Genomic DNA, 17,033 nt, shown 5'->3' with positions numbered 1-17,033 from the left:
TATTCATATACTGAATGTAATTTTACAAATAAATAGTGTTTGATTCGAAATTCTATTTATTGGATTGTGATAATAGGGTAGAAGAATTTTATGCTTTCGTTTTTTCATTTGACACATGTTATTGGCGGTTAATTTTGTTGTTTTTGGTTTTTCAAGAATTTTTTCGATTTTTGAATCCAAGTTTTGTTTTGTTTCAAATTCATTCAAAATGGTCATATCGTTGGATAATGAAATTTCACCATATGAACCATTTGGTCGTTCAATTATAGAATCGATACCGAATCCAAATTTAACATTACGTCCAACAGAATCTTCATCTGAACAACTATCAGATGAAAATTTTTCCTTTAACAATGATTTTATTACATCCGAATTAGACCAATGTAGAGATTTATTCCGATCGATCAATGAAATCAATAATAATGATAATGATAATGGTTCAGCTAAATTGGCTAAAAATAAATTTCAAACGGTAAGTTTTACCTGAATTTTTAGAATTGGTTATTAATTACTTATTCAATCAATGAATTAGAATGATTTTTGGCGTCTACGAAAAACGGTTAGAGGTGAAGAAGAAATCTATGTCAATTCAAATTCATTAATTCTTAGCCATCGACCATCGAATATTGATGGTGAATCATTTTTGGATAAATCCTTAACATTACAGCATAATATTATCGATGCTATTTGGTGTGATTTTACCATTACTGATGATACTAATCAAGCCATATCATCATCATCAGATAATCATTCGAATGTTAGAAAAGCAATGAAAATCTTGAAAACATTATGCATTTTAGATGATCATTATTGTTTACATATTCTATCGGATAATGGTGATTATTATCAAAAAAATTTACCATTTCGTATTGGAAAAATGTTGGCAACAATCGAACATGGATTATTATTCGAACGAATAATTGGTTCGGAATCGAAAGAAATATTACATTATCCAGCTATTTATTCATTATCAAATCCATTGAATGATTTATCACCAGTTTTGATGATAATGTCTACTAAATTATCATCATCATCAACATCAAATCAACAATTAAAATTGGTTAATATAATTGCTGAAAAAAATTTAGCCATTTTTTATTGTTATCAAAATAATTGTCATGTAATTTATCAATTACGTTCATTGAAAAATACGGATATTCAACAATTATTTCTGTATCATCATCATCACCAACAACAGCAGCAGCAACAACAACAACAACATTCGAATATTTTAAATAATCGAAAATCAATGGATATAATGGAAACACCGGAAAATCAAACTAAACGACCACAACAACAACATCAACAATTTACAATTACATCTTCCATAAGTCGATCATTAAGTAATAATCTTATACAACAAATTGTACAACAAAAAAGTGGTTCAGCATCATCATCATCATTATCAGCAACAGCAGCCGCAGCAGCATCAAATGAACTTTTCATGAATCAACATCATCGAAGTTCATTATCACCACATCATCATCATCATTCAACAACACAATATCATTCACCATTAAGACATTCTGTATCATCTCAAATGCGTCAACAACATCATCATTATCATCATCATAATCGTTTGGATGATATACCACCACGTACACCATCACCATGTTTATTAATGTCAAATTTGATTGCAAGTCGTATGGATTCACCATTATCACCAAATCCATTAAATCATACTGCTAATCATCGTTTAACTGATCTTGATATTGAAATGTATTTAGATACAAGTCGTAATACAACAATGTTAATTGATTCACCAAATTTAAATAGAATTTTTTCAACAAATTCTTCAATTAATTTAACAAATTTATCATTTACACAATCATCACCATTATCATTATCGATACGTAGTGGTAATACACCATTAATCGGTGATAATAATGATAATCGATCAATCGATTTACAAACATTATCCAATCAATCGATTAATCAATCATTTTTTCCCAATGAATCAACATTTGATTTGGCAATGGAATTTGTTTGGTCAGAAACATCGATACATGGTCATGGTCATCAACCAACATCATCAATGAATCAATCGATGGCAACAAAAGTTTTCATAACATGGGATTTTCTTGGTCAAAATTATCTTGGTTTAGTTATTTCAAATAACAATAATCGTTCAAATGTTGATCTAATGTTATCACCTGCAATTGATTCTAAAACAACAACAACAGCAAATAATTTATCAACATTGAAACTAATACGATTTGATCAGGCATCAACCACCACGAATGTTAATGAAGATCTTAATAATAATGATGATTTACAAATGAAATTTAAATATATTTTTACAACCTGTAAATCATTTCAGGTTAAAGATGCACAACCATTATCATCATTAAATATGATTTTAATTATTGATGAAACAAATACCCTTATATTATATAGTGGTTTATTTAAAGTAGCTATTATTCATTTACAACAACCAACAATGTCATATTTAATGTTACAATCGAATCCAATTCATGGTTGTTTATCATCTGGATTATCAACATCAGCTGGTTATTCAATGTCAACAACACCCGCAAAATTATCAACACAATCAACAACAAATTCAGCAAAATTATTTTCAAGAAATTCATTAAAATTTCAAACACCAATTGTTGCAAGTCCATTACAAATAATGATGAATAATCGTAATGATAATAATAATTTTACACCTGAATTAAGTGAATTATTGGAATTTTCATCTAGTGGATCACCAAATTTGATTACTGGTAATCATCATCATCATCGTCTTATGCATTCTTCACCATTGGATAATAATCAACAGCAACAGAAAATTTTATCCGAATTTGGTTCTATTCAACCACAATGTCCTCCTGGTCAATTTGGTGAAATTATTGGTCTTTGTGATTCGATTGATAATCGTGTTACAATTGTACAACGTTCACCAACCAATGATGATGATTGTCAATTATATCGTTTATCATTTCCATTAATGGCATCAACATTTTTAGTTGATAAATGTTTAGCTGCATTACGACAAACATTACCAAAAGATCAATTTATACATTTGTTAGCTACATGGTATACATATCGTAATTCAACAAATAATGATGAAGATATACCGGAATATATACTATTTAAATTATGTTTATTATCATCAATCGGTTTTGATAAAGAATATTTTAAACATTATTATCTTGGTAAAAGGGAAATTATTTGTTCATCATCGAATTCAAATCTGAAATTTAATTTGAATACATTTGATAATGATATGGAACAAGATAATGATAATATCGTTGATAAACATGGAATGGAAAGTAGTAAAAAAATTCGTATCGATAATGATTTAGATAATAATGGTAATGATGATGATTTTTATCAATTAATGGCAGAAATTAATAATGATGATTGGACATCAACAACGAATCAATCGATTCGTATGGATCATAAACAATCATCATCATTAAAATCACAACATTTTAATTGCCCAGGATTTCTTTATCCATATACACCACATATATTATATTCATTACATTTGGTTTATGAAGATTTAAAATTAGTTGAAATGAATTGGCCATTATGTAGATCATTGGTTGATATTTTATACCTTTTGGCTGTTAATCTTAATCTTTCAAAATATCTTGATCATTATTATCGTGATTTTTATCAAATTTGTCAAAAAATATCAACCGAATTTAATCAACAATTTCATCAATATAAAGATCGTTTAATTTATCCATCATATTTTTGTCAACAACGACCACCATCAATTTATAATACATTGTATACATTGTTGAATGATTTTCATAACGATGATGGTGCTGCTTCTCAAACATCATCATCATCAACAACAGTATTGTTTCCATATCTTGGATCGGCAACAAAATCTACATCGAAATCATCAAATGAAAATGCAAATGTTGTTACACCAAATCTATTCAATATGATATTATTATATTCAAATTTGAATCAAAAACAATTAATACATCCACATCAAGTTTTGCAACATATTGGTCATAATAGTTTTAATTTTGATTCAAATCCATCAGCATTTATGAATATAAAAAAATTTGAACAAATTATTGATATTTATGATTGTAATGATAATGATCAAGATATGATAAGAAGAAAAAATTCATCAATGGAAAAAATTTTATTATTAATGTCAGCATTAAATATACGTAGAGAATATATAAAACGTTTACCATTTGGATTAGCACTGCCATTATGGAATATAATCTATTATTTTCGTGATAATCCAAGAAAAGATTGGTGTACATCATTATATTCATTAGTTGATCGACCAGATCTTTTAGCATTAGAACAACAACAACCATATTGTTTTGTACAATTATCATCATCATCATCAGCGAAACAAATGTCAACAAATGAATCAATACAAGAAGAACTTGAATATTTTGATATGTCAATCATTAGATTATTATTTCCAAATGATCAACGATTATTTGAAGCATTTCGTATGTTATTATCATCAAAACCAATGATTATTGATATTAAACAAGAACCAGGTGTACCGGATAATGAATTTGTTGAAGAACAGGAAAAACATTTATTAGCATTATCATTTCGTACAATGGCATTACCACTTGGACGTGGTATGGTTACATTACGTTCATATAGTCCAACTGTTATTGAACGTTTTCCAATACCACCATTAATATTACATGGAAAAGTTCCACCAAGACATTTAATACATTTAAGTCATATTGATGTACCACCAAATATGAATGTATGGCCATTATTTCATAATGGTGTATCGGCTGGTTTAAGAATTTCATCCGCACCAAATCGTATGGTTGATTCATCATGGATTTTATATAATAAACCATCAAATAATCAATCGGCTGATGATCATTATGAACATGCTGGATTTTTACTTGCACTTGGTTTGAATGGTCTTTTAGATAATCTTTCTATAATGCATTTACATGATTATCTTTCAAAAGGAAATGATTTAACTAAAGTTGCAATATTATTAGGATTATCTGCATCACGTCGTGGTACAATGGATTCAACTGTTTTTGCTTTACTTGGAATTCATTTAGAAGGTTTATTACCATCAACAAGTACTGAATTAGATGTTTCGCCAATTGTTCGTGTTGCTGCCGTTTTAGGTACTGGACTTTTATTTCAAGCAACTGGAAATCGTTATATAGCTGAAGTAATGCTTACAGAAATCGGTAGACCACCTGGTCCAGAAATGGAACATTATATTGATCGTGAATCATATGCATTATCAGCTGGTTTAGCATTTGGTTTAGTAACACTTGGTCGTGGTAATCATTTAATGAATGTAACAACATCCGATGGAATATCAATACCTGATCAACTGAATCATTATATGTTAGGTGTACATAAAAAAATGTCTGCATTACAAAAAGAAAAAACTAAAACACCAAGTTATCATATACGTGAGGGTGATTGTATTAATGCCGATGTAACAAGTCCTGGTGCAACATTAGCATTAGGTATGATGTTTTTCGATACGGGAAATGCAGCTATTGTACAATGGTTAGAAGTACCGGCAACACAAAATCTACTTGAAATGGTACGACCAGATTTTCTTCTTTTACGAGTTTTAGCAAAAAATCTAATAATGTGGTCATCAATACGACCAACAGCCGAATGGATTGATTCACATATACCGGATATTATTTATGATAGTGCATTTCAACGTAATACAAATGTTGAAAAAGGTCTGGAAAATGAAATGATGTTTATCGATAATTTGGATTATGAAACAATGACACAATCATATTGTAATATTATTGCTGGTGCTTGTTTTGCATTATCACTTCGTTTTGCTGGTACAGCCAATGATCAAGCATTTCAAGTTGTTTATAAATATACATGTAAAATGGTTACATTAAGTCAAAAAGGTACAAATACACAGATTGAACAAGCTGGCCGTTCAACAATTGAATCATGTGTAAATGTATTGATTGTTTCATGTTCAATAATTATGGCCGGAACTGGTAATGTTGATATAATGCGTATTTGTCGTTTTTTACGTTGTCGTATAAATCAAACACATGTTTTATATGGATCATTTATGGCTATTCATATGTCATTAGGTTTATTGTTTTTAGGTGGTTGTCGAATGACATTAAATTCATCACCTGAATCTGTTGCTGCATTAATTTGTGCATTTTTTCCAAAATATCCAATACATACTAATGATAATCGTTATCATTTACAAGCATTTCGTCATCTATATGCATTAGCAAGTCAACCAAGATTATTAATACCAACTTGTATTGATACTGGTGTTTCACTTTATGCACGAATACGTTATACTTTTCGTAATGATAATAAAAATAATGATAAATCATTAGTGACTGTAGTGGAAAAAATGGCACCATGTTTATTACCGGATCTTAATCGATTAGAAACAGTTGAATTAATTGATCAAAATTATTGGCCAATTGAATTTGAAAATGGAAAAAATTTTATTAAATTACAACATTGTCTTACATCGAATAGTGGCCATCTTTATATAAAACGAAGAATTAAAGGATTTAGTTATAATAAAGATTTTATCTATAATAATAATAATGATAAAAATGTTGTTATTAATGGTAGCCGATTATCATCATTATCAAATGGAAAACAATTTAATCAAAAAGTAAGTTTGATTGACTGTTTTTTCTCATTGTTTAATTAAATTGTTTTTTTTCTGTTTATACAGCAAAGTTTTACATTGTTTGATTTTACCAATGAAACAATATTGAAAACATTTTCAAAAATTTTCAATCGTACTGGTCATCTTACTGATTGTGAATTACGTATGAAAAATAAGATTAATTCAATTTTATATGATTGTGCTGAAGATGAACGTTTGGATTTGTTTGTACCATCTATTCAATTGGTTGCTTCTTGTATGGCTATTGTTAATCGTTGTCAACAACAACAACAACAATCACCATTGATATCAAGCATGATGACAGCCAATAATGATGGTTCGATTGGTTCGAAAACAATCATCGAATATAAAGCAAATAAATCATTAATATTATGGCAAATACGAATGGCATCAAATTATCTTAATCATCATTGTTCAATGAAATCAATGATGTCAATATTTCGTATGATTGAAACAATTCATTTTCAATTAGAAGATCACATACGAACAAATGTTGAACGAAAAAAATTATTCGATTATATTCGTGGACAATCATCAATTCAACAGATTTGTAACAATAATAATGATAGTGATAATGAATCATTAATTGAATCGATTGTCTATTTTAACATTATACCGATCATCAATGATGGTAACCATATGATGAATAATACATTCAATATGATTAAATGGCTAAAACGTTCCAATCAATCGGCATTATTTTTATGTGATATATTGAAAAATTGTTCATTATAATTGAAAAATTTGTGATTTATTTGTCAAAACTCAAATTTAAATATTTAAAAAAAAATTAAAACTGAATTGCTATACTTTTTTTTTCTTTTAGTTTTAAAACATACAAAGAATGTGAGCGTAAAAATAAAACAAAGGGGACAAGAAAAACAATTGGGGATGTTTGTGTGGAAATGAGAATAAAAATCAGTTATAGAGTATATAAATGTGTTTGGAAATATCTTCATAAATTCATCATCATAATGCGATTAACTTAATTAGTTGATTAATTAACAGGTTATTGCCAATGGAGATTAGATGACACTCAATTCAAATTCATTCAGTTAAATCAGTCGTTTTTTTTGGTTGCTGCTTAATGTTGGTTGGTCAAATTTTTTCTTCATGTACCATCATCGATATATAATCAATCTTTCCGCGTTTTTCTTTTATGTAATTCGGATTGTAATTGATGACTACTACTACCAGCACCACTTCGACCTGATATTGGTGAGGTAGTATTAGTGATATTGGTTTGATTTGTTGAAAAATTTCTTGTCATATTTCCGGCTGCTGATGATGTTACATTCAAACCGGTAGCTTGTGTGATTGTTGATGCTGTATGTGATTGTATGAATGACTGCAGATTATCCAATAACTAAAGAGAGAACAAAAAATCAGATAACAATTGTTAGTTGTAAATAAAAAAATGAATCATAGAAAAAAATATAACTTACAAATAACCAAAGTTGTTCAGAAAATTGATCAATAATTGTTACCAAACTAGGGTAATTGCCTGAATAACGACCAAAAACATAGACAATAAATATGGCCAAATCCATTGTACCAATAGAAACGAATATATTGGCAATTTTTTGTACACCGAAAACTTCAATGATACGTGCAGTCATAAAACAAATGAAACAGGCTACCAAAAGGATTAATGGTGTACCGAATAGGCTAAAAAAATCATTAATAAAAAAAAATTTAAATCCATTGTCATTCAAAAAAATTAATAAATATTACATACCCGAAAACATTTTTACTTTTATTTTGTATGGCAAAATGTTCGAATGCTTGAATTAATTCTTCTTCCAATCGTTCACGATATGATACAGAATATTCAGCACCTCCCATTTTTGGAATGGCATCAAATTCTTCCATACATTTGAACAGCAGGTCAGCATGACGTTGTTCCAATGTTGTTGGATTTATATATGGTTGATTTCCACCACAAATGCTTTCCATTTCATTTGTATAAATATCTTTTACAACGGCTACTGCATTTAGATTGTTTGCTTCAGCTGTAGCTTCCAACATTGTTTTCGGTTCGGGCATTGTATCACCAGCAAATACATTGATATAAACTTTGAAATATTCCAACAATTGTCGGCCGGTTATTGGTCGGCCACCGATTTCTTTGGGTATAATTTTATTCTGTGACAATAGGCTTGGAACAAATTGACGAAGGTGATTAGCAAAATCCGGATGATAATCATCAAGACGGCCATCAAAATTTTGTGCCGTAGCAACATTCGAACCAGGATGAGGCATAAGAAAGCAGCCAATCTCTTTGAAACATTCTCGTATTTTACGGCGAACACGTTGCAATTGTTCAGGCATTGTATCTTTAAGTTCTAATTTCTTTTCCAATAATCGATGACCACCATCAAATCCATATGGATGTTCATATGGATATGACCAATCACGTATAAGAAAAACTAATTTTTGAAATGGCTTCTCATGTACCGATTCCAATGCAAGACGGCCATATTCAAGGAAAATTTCCAATACCTGTAAATTATCTTCTTGTAGATTGTGCATTATATTAAAAACTTGTATCGATGATGTCATTGTAGACAATGCAAAAACAGTGGCTGAATCTTTTATAGTATATTCACTATCGAAGGCACCTTGTGTATCCATAAGAATGACGGCAACTTCTTTATTATCTTCAGTACGAACAATAAATGGTTCTGACCACATAAGTATACCGGTTGTATCACGTTGACATCCACCACGCCATGAAAATCCTTTTAATGGTGCTTTTGGATCAGATAACCAACCATCAGATGTTGATGATGGTGATGATGAAACATCATTTTGGTTATTATTATGATTATTACTATTATTATTGGTACTAGTTGCTTGTAGATATCCAAGAAAATGATTTAACATAAAGGATTTTCCTATAAATAAAAAAAAATAATAACATTAATCATAATTAACATTAGTAAATATTTAATCAATGTCAAATCATTTTGTTTATTTATTTTATTTTGTCAAAGCATATCATAATGGATCATTTATTTAATCTTTCTCTTCAGTCAGTGTGTACCTAGGTAACACAAATTACAGCATCATTATAATGAAATTTCCTTTTGTACATTTTCGACTTTGACAAGGAAACAAACAAACAAATTAATCAATCAATCAATCAATTCATTATATCTTTTCTTTTTTTCGTACACAAAAAAAATGAGTGAGAAAAACAAATAAGAACCTAATAAATTTCAAAACGATTTCTTTGTCTTTATAAATAGATTTAGTATTTTTTTAAATGGTTCATTCATTCATCAAAATCAAATAATCAAATTTTCTAATGATATGATTGAAAATTATCTGATTGATGTATGTGTGTGTGTAGTATATGTACCTCAATATGTTTACTATGAAATTGATGGTATGATTTGACTATGATGATGACTAATTAATAGCCAAATATAATTTATGAATTTTATTTCATTTTAAAAATAATAAATAAATAAATACCTTTACGAAAATCACCAGCAATCGATACAACAGCTACAGGTTTATCACGAATTGATTCACGTAATAATATTGATTCAAGTGCATCAACATCTAATTCAAATTTACGATTATCAGTTACTTTTACAATCTGTACTGGTTGTCCAATTGTTAATTGTTCCATTGGATTTGTAATCAATTCATAATCACCATTTGATGATGATGTTGATGAACCATTATCATTAATTATAACTTCATTATCATGATCAGCCATTATTTACAAATAATTTTTTTTTGTTTCAATTAATTAAAAAAAAACAGAATAAAAACAATAACAAAAACAAATAAAAAATGGGAATGCTGAGAAAAAGAAAGTTTTAATACAACAGAATAAAACAAAAACAAATCAGAAAAAAAACTATGAACAGACACCACCACCAACAATAACTCAGAAAGGAAGAATTTCAATGTTACAATGAAGGAAAAAGAAAATCTTTTTCAATTAATGTTCATCATCATCATCATCAAATTATAAAGTTTGGCCGAAAATGAAATTCCATTCGAAATAAGATTTTTTTGTTGAAGATGAAAAATTCTTTCCATACACACAAACTGAATGATGAAAATGAAAGAATTTGAACGCGTGTCACACATACAGTGGAAAAGAAATACGTAAAGCAAAAAAAATATGATCTTAAGAAGATCACCACTTGTAATGGTTAATTTAAACCAATGATGATGTCTGTACGTCGATGTTGATTGATATAATGATGTTTTGAGTATAGTTTTTGATGATGATGATGATGATGATGATGGCAATGTTTTAGCAAATGATGATAAAATTAATTTTAATTTTTTTCTGTTGATGATATTTGGCAACAAACAAACACAGAACAGAAAAAAAAATATTTATCATTTGATTTGGTTTTGGATGAAAAAAACAAAATAGTGGTGGTAGTTGAAAAAAAGAAGGAAAAGTTACTCTATCAATTTGTTGACGACGCACATTCACACACAAGGCAAAAGCAAGTGTTTTGTTTTGTTTGTTTGGTTTTTTTTTCAATTTTTTTCATTGAATTTGAATGACGAAAGTAAAGGAAAGAAAAAAAGTTGCTGTTATAATTTTTTTTTGTGGAAAATTGTATAATAAAGATATGATTAGTTTATAATTTCCTACATTTCTTTGCTTGCTCAACACTTCAAAAACAAGATTTTTTTTGTTTCAAAAATTGATAATTTTTTTTTTTGTCTTTTTTTCAATCGAAATGAAAAATAAACTTGACTAAATTGTGGATGCTGATATCAAGTTCAATCGAACGATGGCAGAAAAAAAAACATTCGATATTCGTCATTTATGAATAAAGTCATTTTTTTTGTTTGCTCTCACCGTTAGGTGGCTCTACTTGGCTATTGGCGCTTTTGTTTGCCCGCTCGATTTTTCTTTTTTTTTTTTAATGGCTGGATGTGTTGATGCTTTCTTTATTTCTTTCACCAACTTTCTATGTCTGGCACATGCTGTCAAAAAATTTTTGTTTGATTCAAAAAAAGACAATTTTGATTTCCCTCGCTTTTTTTTCTTTACTGAATAAAGATTTTCTTCGTTTGTTTTGTTTTGTTTTTCTTTGAATTTAATCAAATTAAATTAAATCGATCTTTGATCATCGAACCGAACATCGAACAAAATGGGCGATTCAAAACAAGAAGCCGGTATAGTCGATTTTTGTTTTGTTTTTTTGATAATTTTTGTGGTAATTTTAAAATTTTTTTCTTATTTCAAACAAAAAATATAGCAGTTGAAGAACGTATTATAAATGAAGAATATAAAATATGGAAAAAGAATACACCATTTTTATATGATTTGGTTATGACACATGCATTAGAATGGCCATCATTAACAGCACAATGGTTACCTGAAGTACAACGTCCTTCAGGTTTAGATTATAGTATACATAAAATTATACTTGGTACACATACATCGGATGAACAAAATCATTTAGTTATTGCTACTGTACAATTACCAAATGAAGATCATAGTTTTGATGCAAGTTATTATGATGTTGATACAAATGAATATGGTGGTTTTGCATCGGTTGCTGGTAAAATTGAAATAATACAAAAAATTAATCATGAAGGTGAAGTTAATCGTGCAAGATATATGCCACAAAATTCTAATGTTATTGCAACAAAAACACCATCAAGTGATGTTTTAATCTTTGATTATACTAAACATCCAATTAAACCAGCTGATAAAGGTATAGAAATTTCTTCATTTTTTTGTTGATTTTGTCTTTAATTTCCATTTTTTGTTTCGTAGCTTGTAATCCTGATCTACGATTAAAAGGTCATCAAAAAGAAGGTTATGGCCTTTCATGGAATGCAAATCTTAGTGGACATTTATTATCAGCTTCAGATGATCAAACAATTTGTTTATGGGATATAAATTCAAATACAAGATCGGAAAAAGTTATTGATGCATTATCAATATTTAATGGTCATACATCAGTAGTTGAAGATGTTGCATGGCATTTATTACATGAATCATTATTTGGTTCAGTTTCAGATGATCAAACATTAATGATATGGGATACACGTTCAAGAGATACAAATAAACCGGCACAAGTTGTTGATGCTCATTTAGCTGAAGTTAATTGTTTATCATTTAATCCATTTTCGGAATTCATTTTAGCTACCGGTTCGGCTGATAAAACTGTTGCACTTTGGGATTTACGTAATATTAAAGTTAAATTACATACATTTACATCACATAAAGATGAAATATTTCAAGTACAATGGTCACCACATAATGAAACAATACTTGCTTCATCTGGTACTGATCGTCGTTTAAATATTTGGGATTTAAGTCGTATCGGTGAAGAACAAACAAATGAAGATGCTGAAGATGGACCACCTGAATTACTTTTTATACATGGTGGTCATACGGCTAAAATATCGGATTTTGCTTGGAATCCAAGTGATCCATGGGTTATATGTTCAGTTTCAGAAGATAATATTATGCAAGTTTGGCAAATGGTAAGTGTTATTTATTTTTTCCCGTTTATGTCAATATGTTTTTCTAACCAAACGAAAACTTTTTTTCTTTTCTTCACCCTATCCAAACAGGCGGAAAATATTTATACGGAAGAAGAAACGGAAGCAAATGCAAATGATCTCGAATAATAATAATGGTTTCTTTTTATGAATTGATTTGTGAAATATAACAACAACTACATATACCACACACATACACACATTACATCCAGCAGTATATATCTTATTATTCAAAACATCGTTTTTACGTTTACATAAGTTTTTCTTTTCTTTTTTCTTTTTTTCCTGTTTTACTCTCGAAGAAAACCACCATTGAAAAAATTGTATCAACATTATTATGAAATATCAAACAAACAATAATCCTATAAATTATCATAATTTTTTACCAGAATCTGATTCATTTGCTTTGAATTCTTTCACCACTTTTATTTAAATGATTAAAAAATGAAAAAAAAATTGTAGAAAATTTTTGTTTCGTTAATTTTAAGTCAATTTTATTTCCCATAATTTTAGCAAAACAAACAAAACAACAAACAAAAAAAATTGATTCAAGGAGAATGGCTAATGGGTGTGATTTCAGTGTAATTGATTATTTTTTTTTGTGGGGTATTTTTCACTTGTTGGATTTTTTTTTGGTTTTTTTCATTTGTTGGATTTTTTTTTGTTGATTTTTTGGTTTATTATTGCCATTGATTATCGTTGATGTTGTTGTTGTTGATTTGCTAAATGGGAAATAAAATTTATTTAAAAACTTTGATGAAACGGAATAAGGCAAGTGGGTGCCACATTGGTGGAATGGAATATGCTATCACTTTTGCCAGGCCTGACTAACCGAATCAATGTCCACCACTATCATCATCATCATCAGCATTATCATCATCAAAATTTGTATCCGATGTTAATGTTGATGATTTAGTGGACGTTGTAGCTATTGTCGACGATTGTTCATTTTCGATGTCATTATCGCTAAGCGTTGTTGGGGTTGTTGATGTTGATGTTGATTTATTTTCATCTGAAGAATTTTTCAATATTATTGCCGCTACAGTATCTACCAATGTTAATGATCCAAGATTAGTTTTTTTATCCAATATAACATCCAATGGATCTTGATGTTGATTATGATCATTATTAATAACATTAAAACCGGTTTTATATCTTTTATTATTATTACGTCGTTGACCGAAATAATTATTTGATAAAAATGATTGACCATTTGATTGATTTGTTGTAGATGTATTTGTGGTCATTTTTCCAAACAATCCACCATTCAACCATCTATATTTTATTTTTGGAATATAAAAGAATCAGAATATCCTTTCATTCAATTCATTATATAGACTTACCTATAAAATGGATGATGAATAGACATATTTTCATTAATTGTTGTTAAGCCATTATTATTAACGGGGTTTTGTTGATGAAAATGTCGATTTTGATTATGATGATAATTATTACGATGATGATGATGATGATTATGTGAATGATGATTATTATAATGATTATAATTAATATTTGATGGTCGTTGATGATAATGTTGATTAGTAGTAATGTTCATTGGTGGTCGATTTTCAATATTTTCCGTATCATCATCCTTATCATTATCATCATCATCGTCACCATGACTATCATTATTTTTGAATAAACGACCAGATCGGTTTGTTGTTGTTGTTGTTGTTGAACGATTCATGTTTGATGATGATAATGGTGAAGTTGGTGTTGGTGGTAATAATTTTAAACTAAATTCCAATGATTTATCTTCCAAATATTTTTGTGTAAATGATAGATTTTGTTTCTGAAATATACGTCGTTTTTCAATAAATTCTTGAAATTTTGCTTTACTTGGATATTTTCCCGAAAGATAATCTTTAACATCATAATCATCAAACCATTTACGAAATAGATATAATAATAGATTACGATATTCAACAAAACTATCGACAACATATAAAACCTGGCCAAGTAATGATTTTGAACGACATTTATCGGCTTTCATAAATTTATCATGTAAATATTGAAAATCTTTAAGAATTTCAGCAGAATTAAATGAACCATGACTAACATCATTCCAAGGTTCAATATGATCTTTTATACGTAATATTGATATTTTTTTATCCGTATTTGAATGATTACGTCCACCATGATTATTATGATGATGATGATTATTATTATCATTATTAAGATAATCACATTCAATATAATCACCATCATTATGTACAGAAATAATATGATTTTTGAAAAAATTTACATCACCAAAACGTTCAAAAAATCCCATCAATAAATATCCAAGTATAGAATTTGGATAAATCATTTCATTTCGTACTAATTCTTTAACGGATTCTTCTTGAAAAAATCGTATAACCATTAATGCTAATGCATAAGAACCGATACCACCATAAAATACTTGATTAGTACCTTTTGAAAGAAGATAATATTTTAAAAAGAACAAAATTTTCATTTGATGTGAATTTGGACGAATTTGATCACGAATATATTGTGAACGTTCCATAACATTGATTGTATTCAATGTTATATTGATTGGTAAACCGGTTAATGAATCATTAAATTTTAATAATGGTATTCGTGATAATGGTATAATAATAAAACGATTTTCAATAATACCATCATATGATAAACGTTCACCAATTAAAAATAATGTTTGTAATTCATCATTGACAAGATTACAATAAACAACAAGATCAATATCGCTTACAGGTAGATAGGTTTTTGAGCTATAACTACCATAATATTTTACCTATAGGGAAACAAAAGAAAAAAATGAAATTTTTAATGAAAAAACAATGAAAAAACAAAAATCAAACCTGTTTAACAAACGGTAATTTTTTAATCGAATCAGCTAAACAAAAAAATGTTGCTTTACGTAATATTTCATCTTCTTTTAATGGTTTTAATAAATGAATAAAAATCATTCAATTCTACATGAATTTTTTCATATATTGTTTCATATGAATCGTTTGTTTGTTGTTGTCGATTCAAACATTTTTCTTTATTTTCATCAACATCATCGTTGTTACCAGTATCATTATCATCATCATGGTCATCATTCTCACCATTAACATTATCATTATTATGATGATTATTATCTTGTAAATGATTTTTAAACCATAATTCACCTTGATATTTATAAATTTGACATAAATTCCTCACTACACAGTCTGGAAATTTTAAATTTTCAACATAATATACATTATCTTTACGTGATATACATTCATTATGGCGGCCATTTATTTCGAATGATCCTTTATTTAATGATGAACGTTTTATAAAACTAAAATAATTTGGATGTTTTCGTCGTTGTTGTTGTTGTTGTTGTTGTGAATGTGATTGATAATGATTATGATTATGATAATTATAATAATTTGAATATTCATAAATTTCTGATTGTTGAATCAATGATGATGATGATGACGATGATCCATAATGTTGATTATTCAAATTATTTAATGATTGCATCATTGATTGTCGTTGTTGATGATGATGATAATTTTGACCATTATTTCCACCATTACGGTTCGCTGTTGCGGTTTTTGTTGTTGCTGTTGTTGCCGATCCAGACGCATTGGAATATCTTGGTGTTGTTTCTTCAATCATCATTTTTTTTGGTTGTTGAAAGAAATTCGGTGACAATATCAGTGAGAAAATGATGATTATATTCGGTGATGTATCAAAAATCAAAAATCGAAAGAAGAAAAAATCATTTAAAACGAAAAAAATGATTTTCTTTAAATAATAAAAGGCATTTGAAAATGTTTCACCAGTTCAAAGCCAATGAATTCTCCAACAAAACATAATGGTCATATTATTTTACTTTTAAAAATTTTGCTGATTAATCAGGTCACATCATGATTTCAATCTCAATTGAAACTAAAACCGAAAAACATCATTGAGT

The 17,033-nt window shown here is 28.4% G+C and overlaps 4 protein-coding genes across 6 annotated transcripts; 2 read left to right on the top strand and 2 right to left on the bottom strand.

Annotated features, from left to right (window-relative positions):
• Positions 1-122: 122 nt before the first annotated feature.
• Positions 123-7,988, top strand: shtd (anaphase promoting complex subunit 1). Its single transcript, XM_075823888.1, has 3 exons — positions 123-472; positions 533-6,604; positions 6,668-7,988. Exons 1-3 carry the CDS (start codon positions 209-211, stop codon positions 7,355-7,357), a joined length of 7,026 nt encoding a protein of 2,341 aa, XP_075680003.1. The 5' UTR covers positions 123-208; the 3' UTR covers positions 7,358-7,988.
• atl (atlastin GTPase) lies at positions 7,352-11,066 on the bottom strand. The gene is made up of 4 exons (XM_027347393.2): positions 10,103-11,066; positions 8,361-9,519; positions 8,068-8,290; positions 7,352-7,988 (listed from the first exon to the last, which is right to left on the bottom strand). The coding sequence occupies exons 1-4, from the start codon at positions 10,350-10,352 to the stop codon at positions 7,758-7,760; spliced, it is 1,863 nt and encodes a 620-aa protein (XP_027203194.1). The 5' UTR covers positions 10,353-11,066; the 3' UTR covers positions 7,352-7,757.
• Positions 11,067-11,328: 262 nt separating this feature from the next.
• Caf1-55 (chromatin assembly factor 1 p55 subunit) lies at positions 11,329-13,904 on the top strand. 3 transcript variants are annotated; one of them, XM_075823890.1, is made up of 4 exons: positions 11,329-11,785; positions 11,872-12,330; positions 12,393-13,108; positions 13,199-13,904. In XM_075823890.1, the coding sequence occupies exons 1-4, from the start codon at positions 11,761-11,763 to the stop codon at positions 13,253-13,255; spliced, it is 1,257 nt and encodes a 418-aa protein (XP_075680005.1). In that variant the 5' UTR covers positions 11,329-11,760; the 3' UTR covers positions 13,256-13,904. The 3 variants fall into 3 exon arrangements, with proteins under 3 accessions (XP_075680005.1, XP_027203182.1, XP_027203180.1); XM_027347381.2 differs by having other exon boundaries at positions 11,869-12,330; XM_027347379.2 differs by having other exon boundaries at positions 11,869-12,330; positions 12,393-13,904.
• Positions 13,781-16,876, bottom strand: LOC113797068 (uncharacterized). Its single transcript, XM_075823889.1, is given in 4 exon segments — positions 13,781-14,401; positions 14,470-15,878; positions 15,946-16,032; positions 16,034-16,876. Coding segments are annotated over 4 exon segments (2,640 nt in total). The 5' UTR covers positions 16,739-16,876; the 3' UTR covers positions 13,781-13,962.
• Positions 16,877-17,033: the final 157 nt, after the last annotated feature.

The sequence above is a fragment of the Dermatophagoides pteronyssinus genome, unplaced genomic scaffold (genome assembly GCF_027571235.1).
Source record: "Dermatophagoides pteronyssinus isolate colony J.1.1.1.1 unplaced genomic scaffold, Derpt_VIB-CSIC_2022.12 sq0039, whole genome shotgun sequence".
Classification (NCBI taxonomy): Eukaryota; Metazoa; Arthropoda; class Arachnida; order Sarcoptiformes; family Pyroglyphidae; genus Dermatophagoides; species Dermatophagoides pteronyssinus.
Note: the sequence above shows the minus strand (reverse complement) of the source record. Positions and strands in the feature narration are given on the sequence as shown.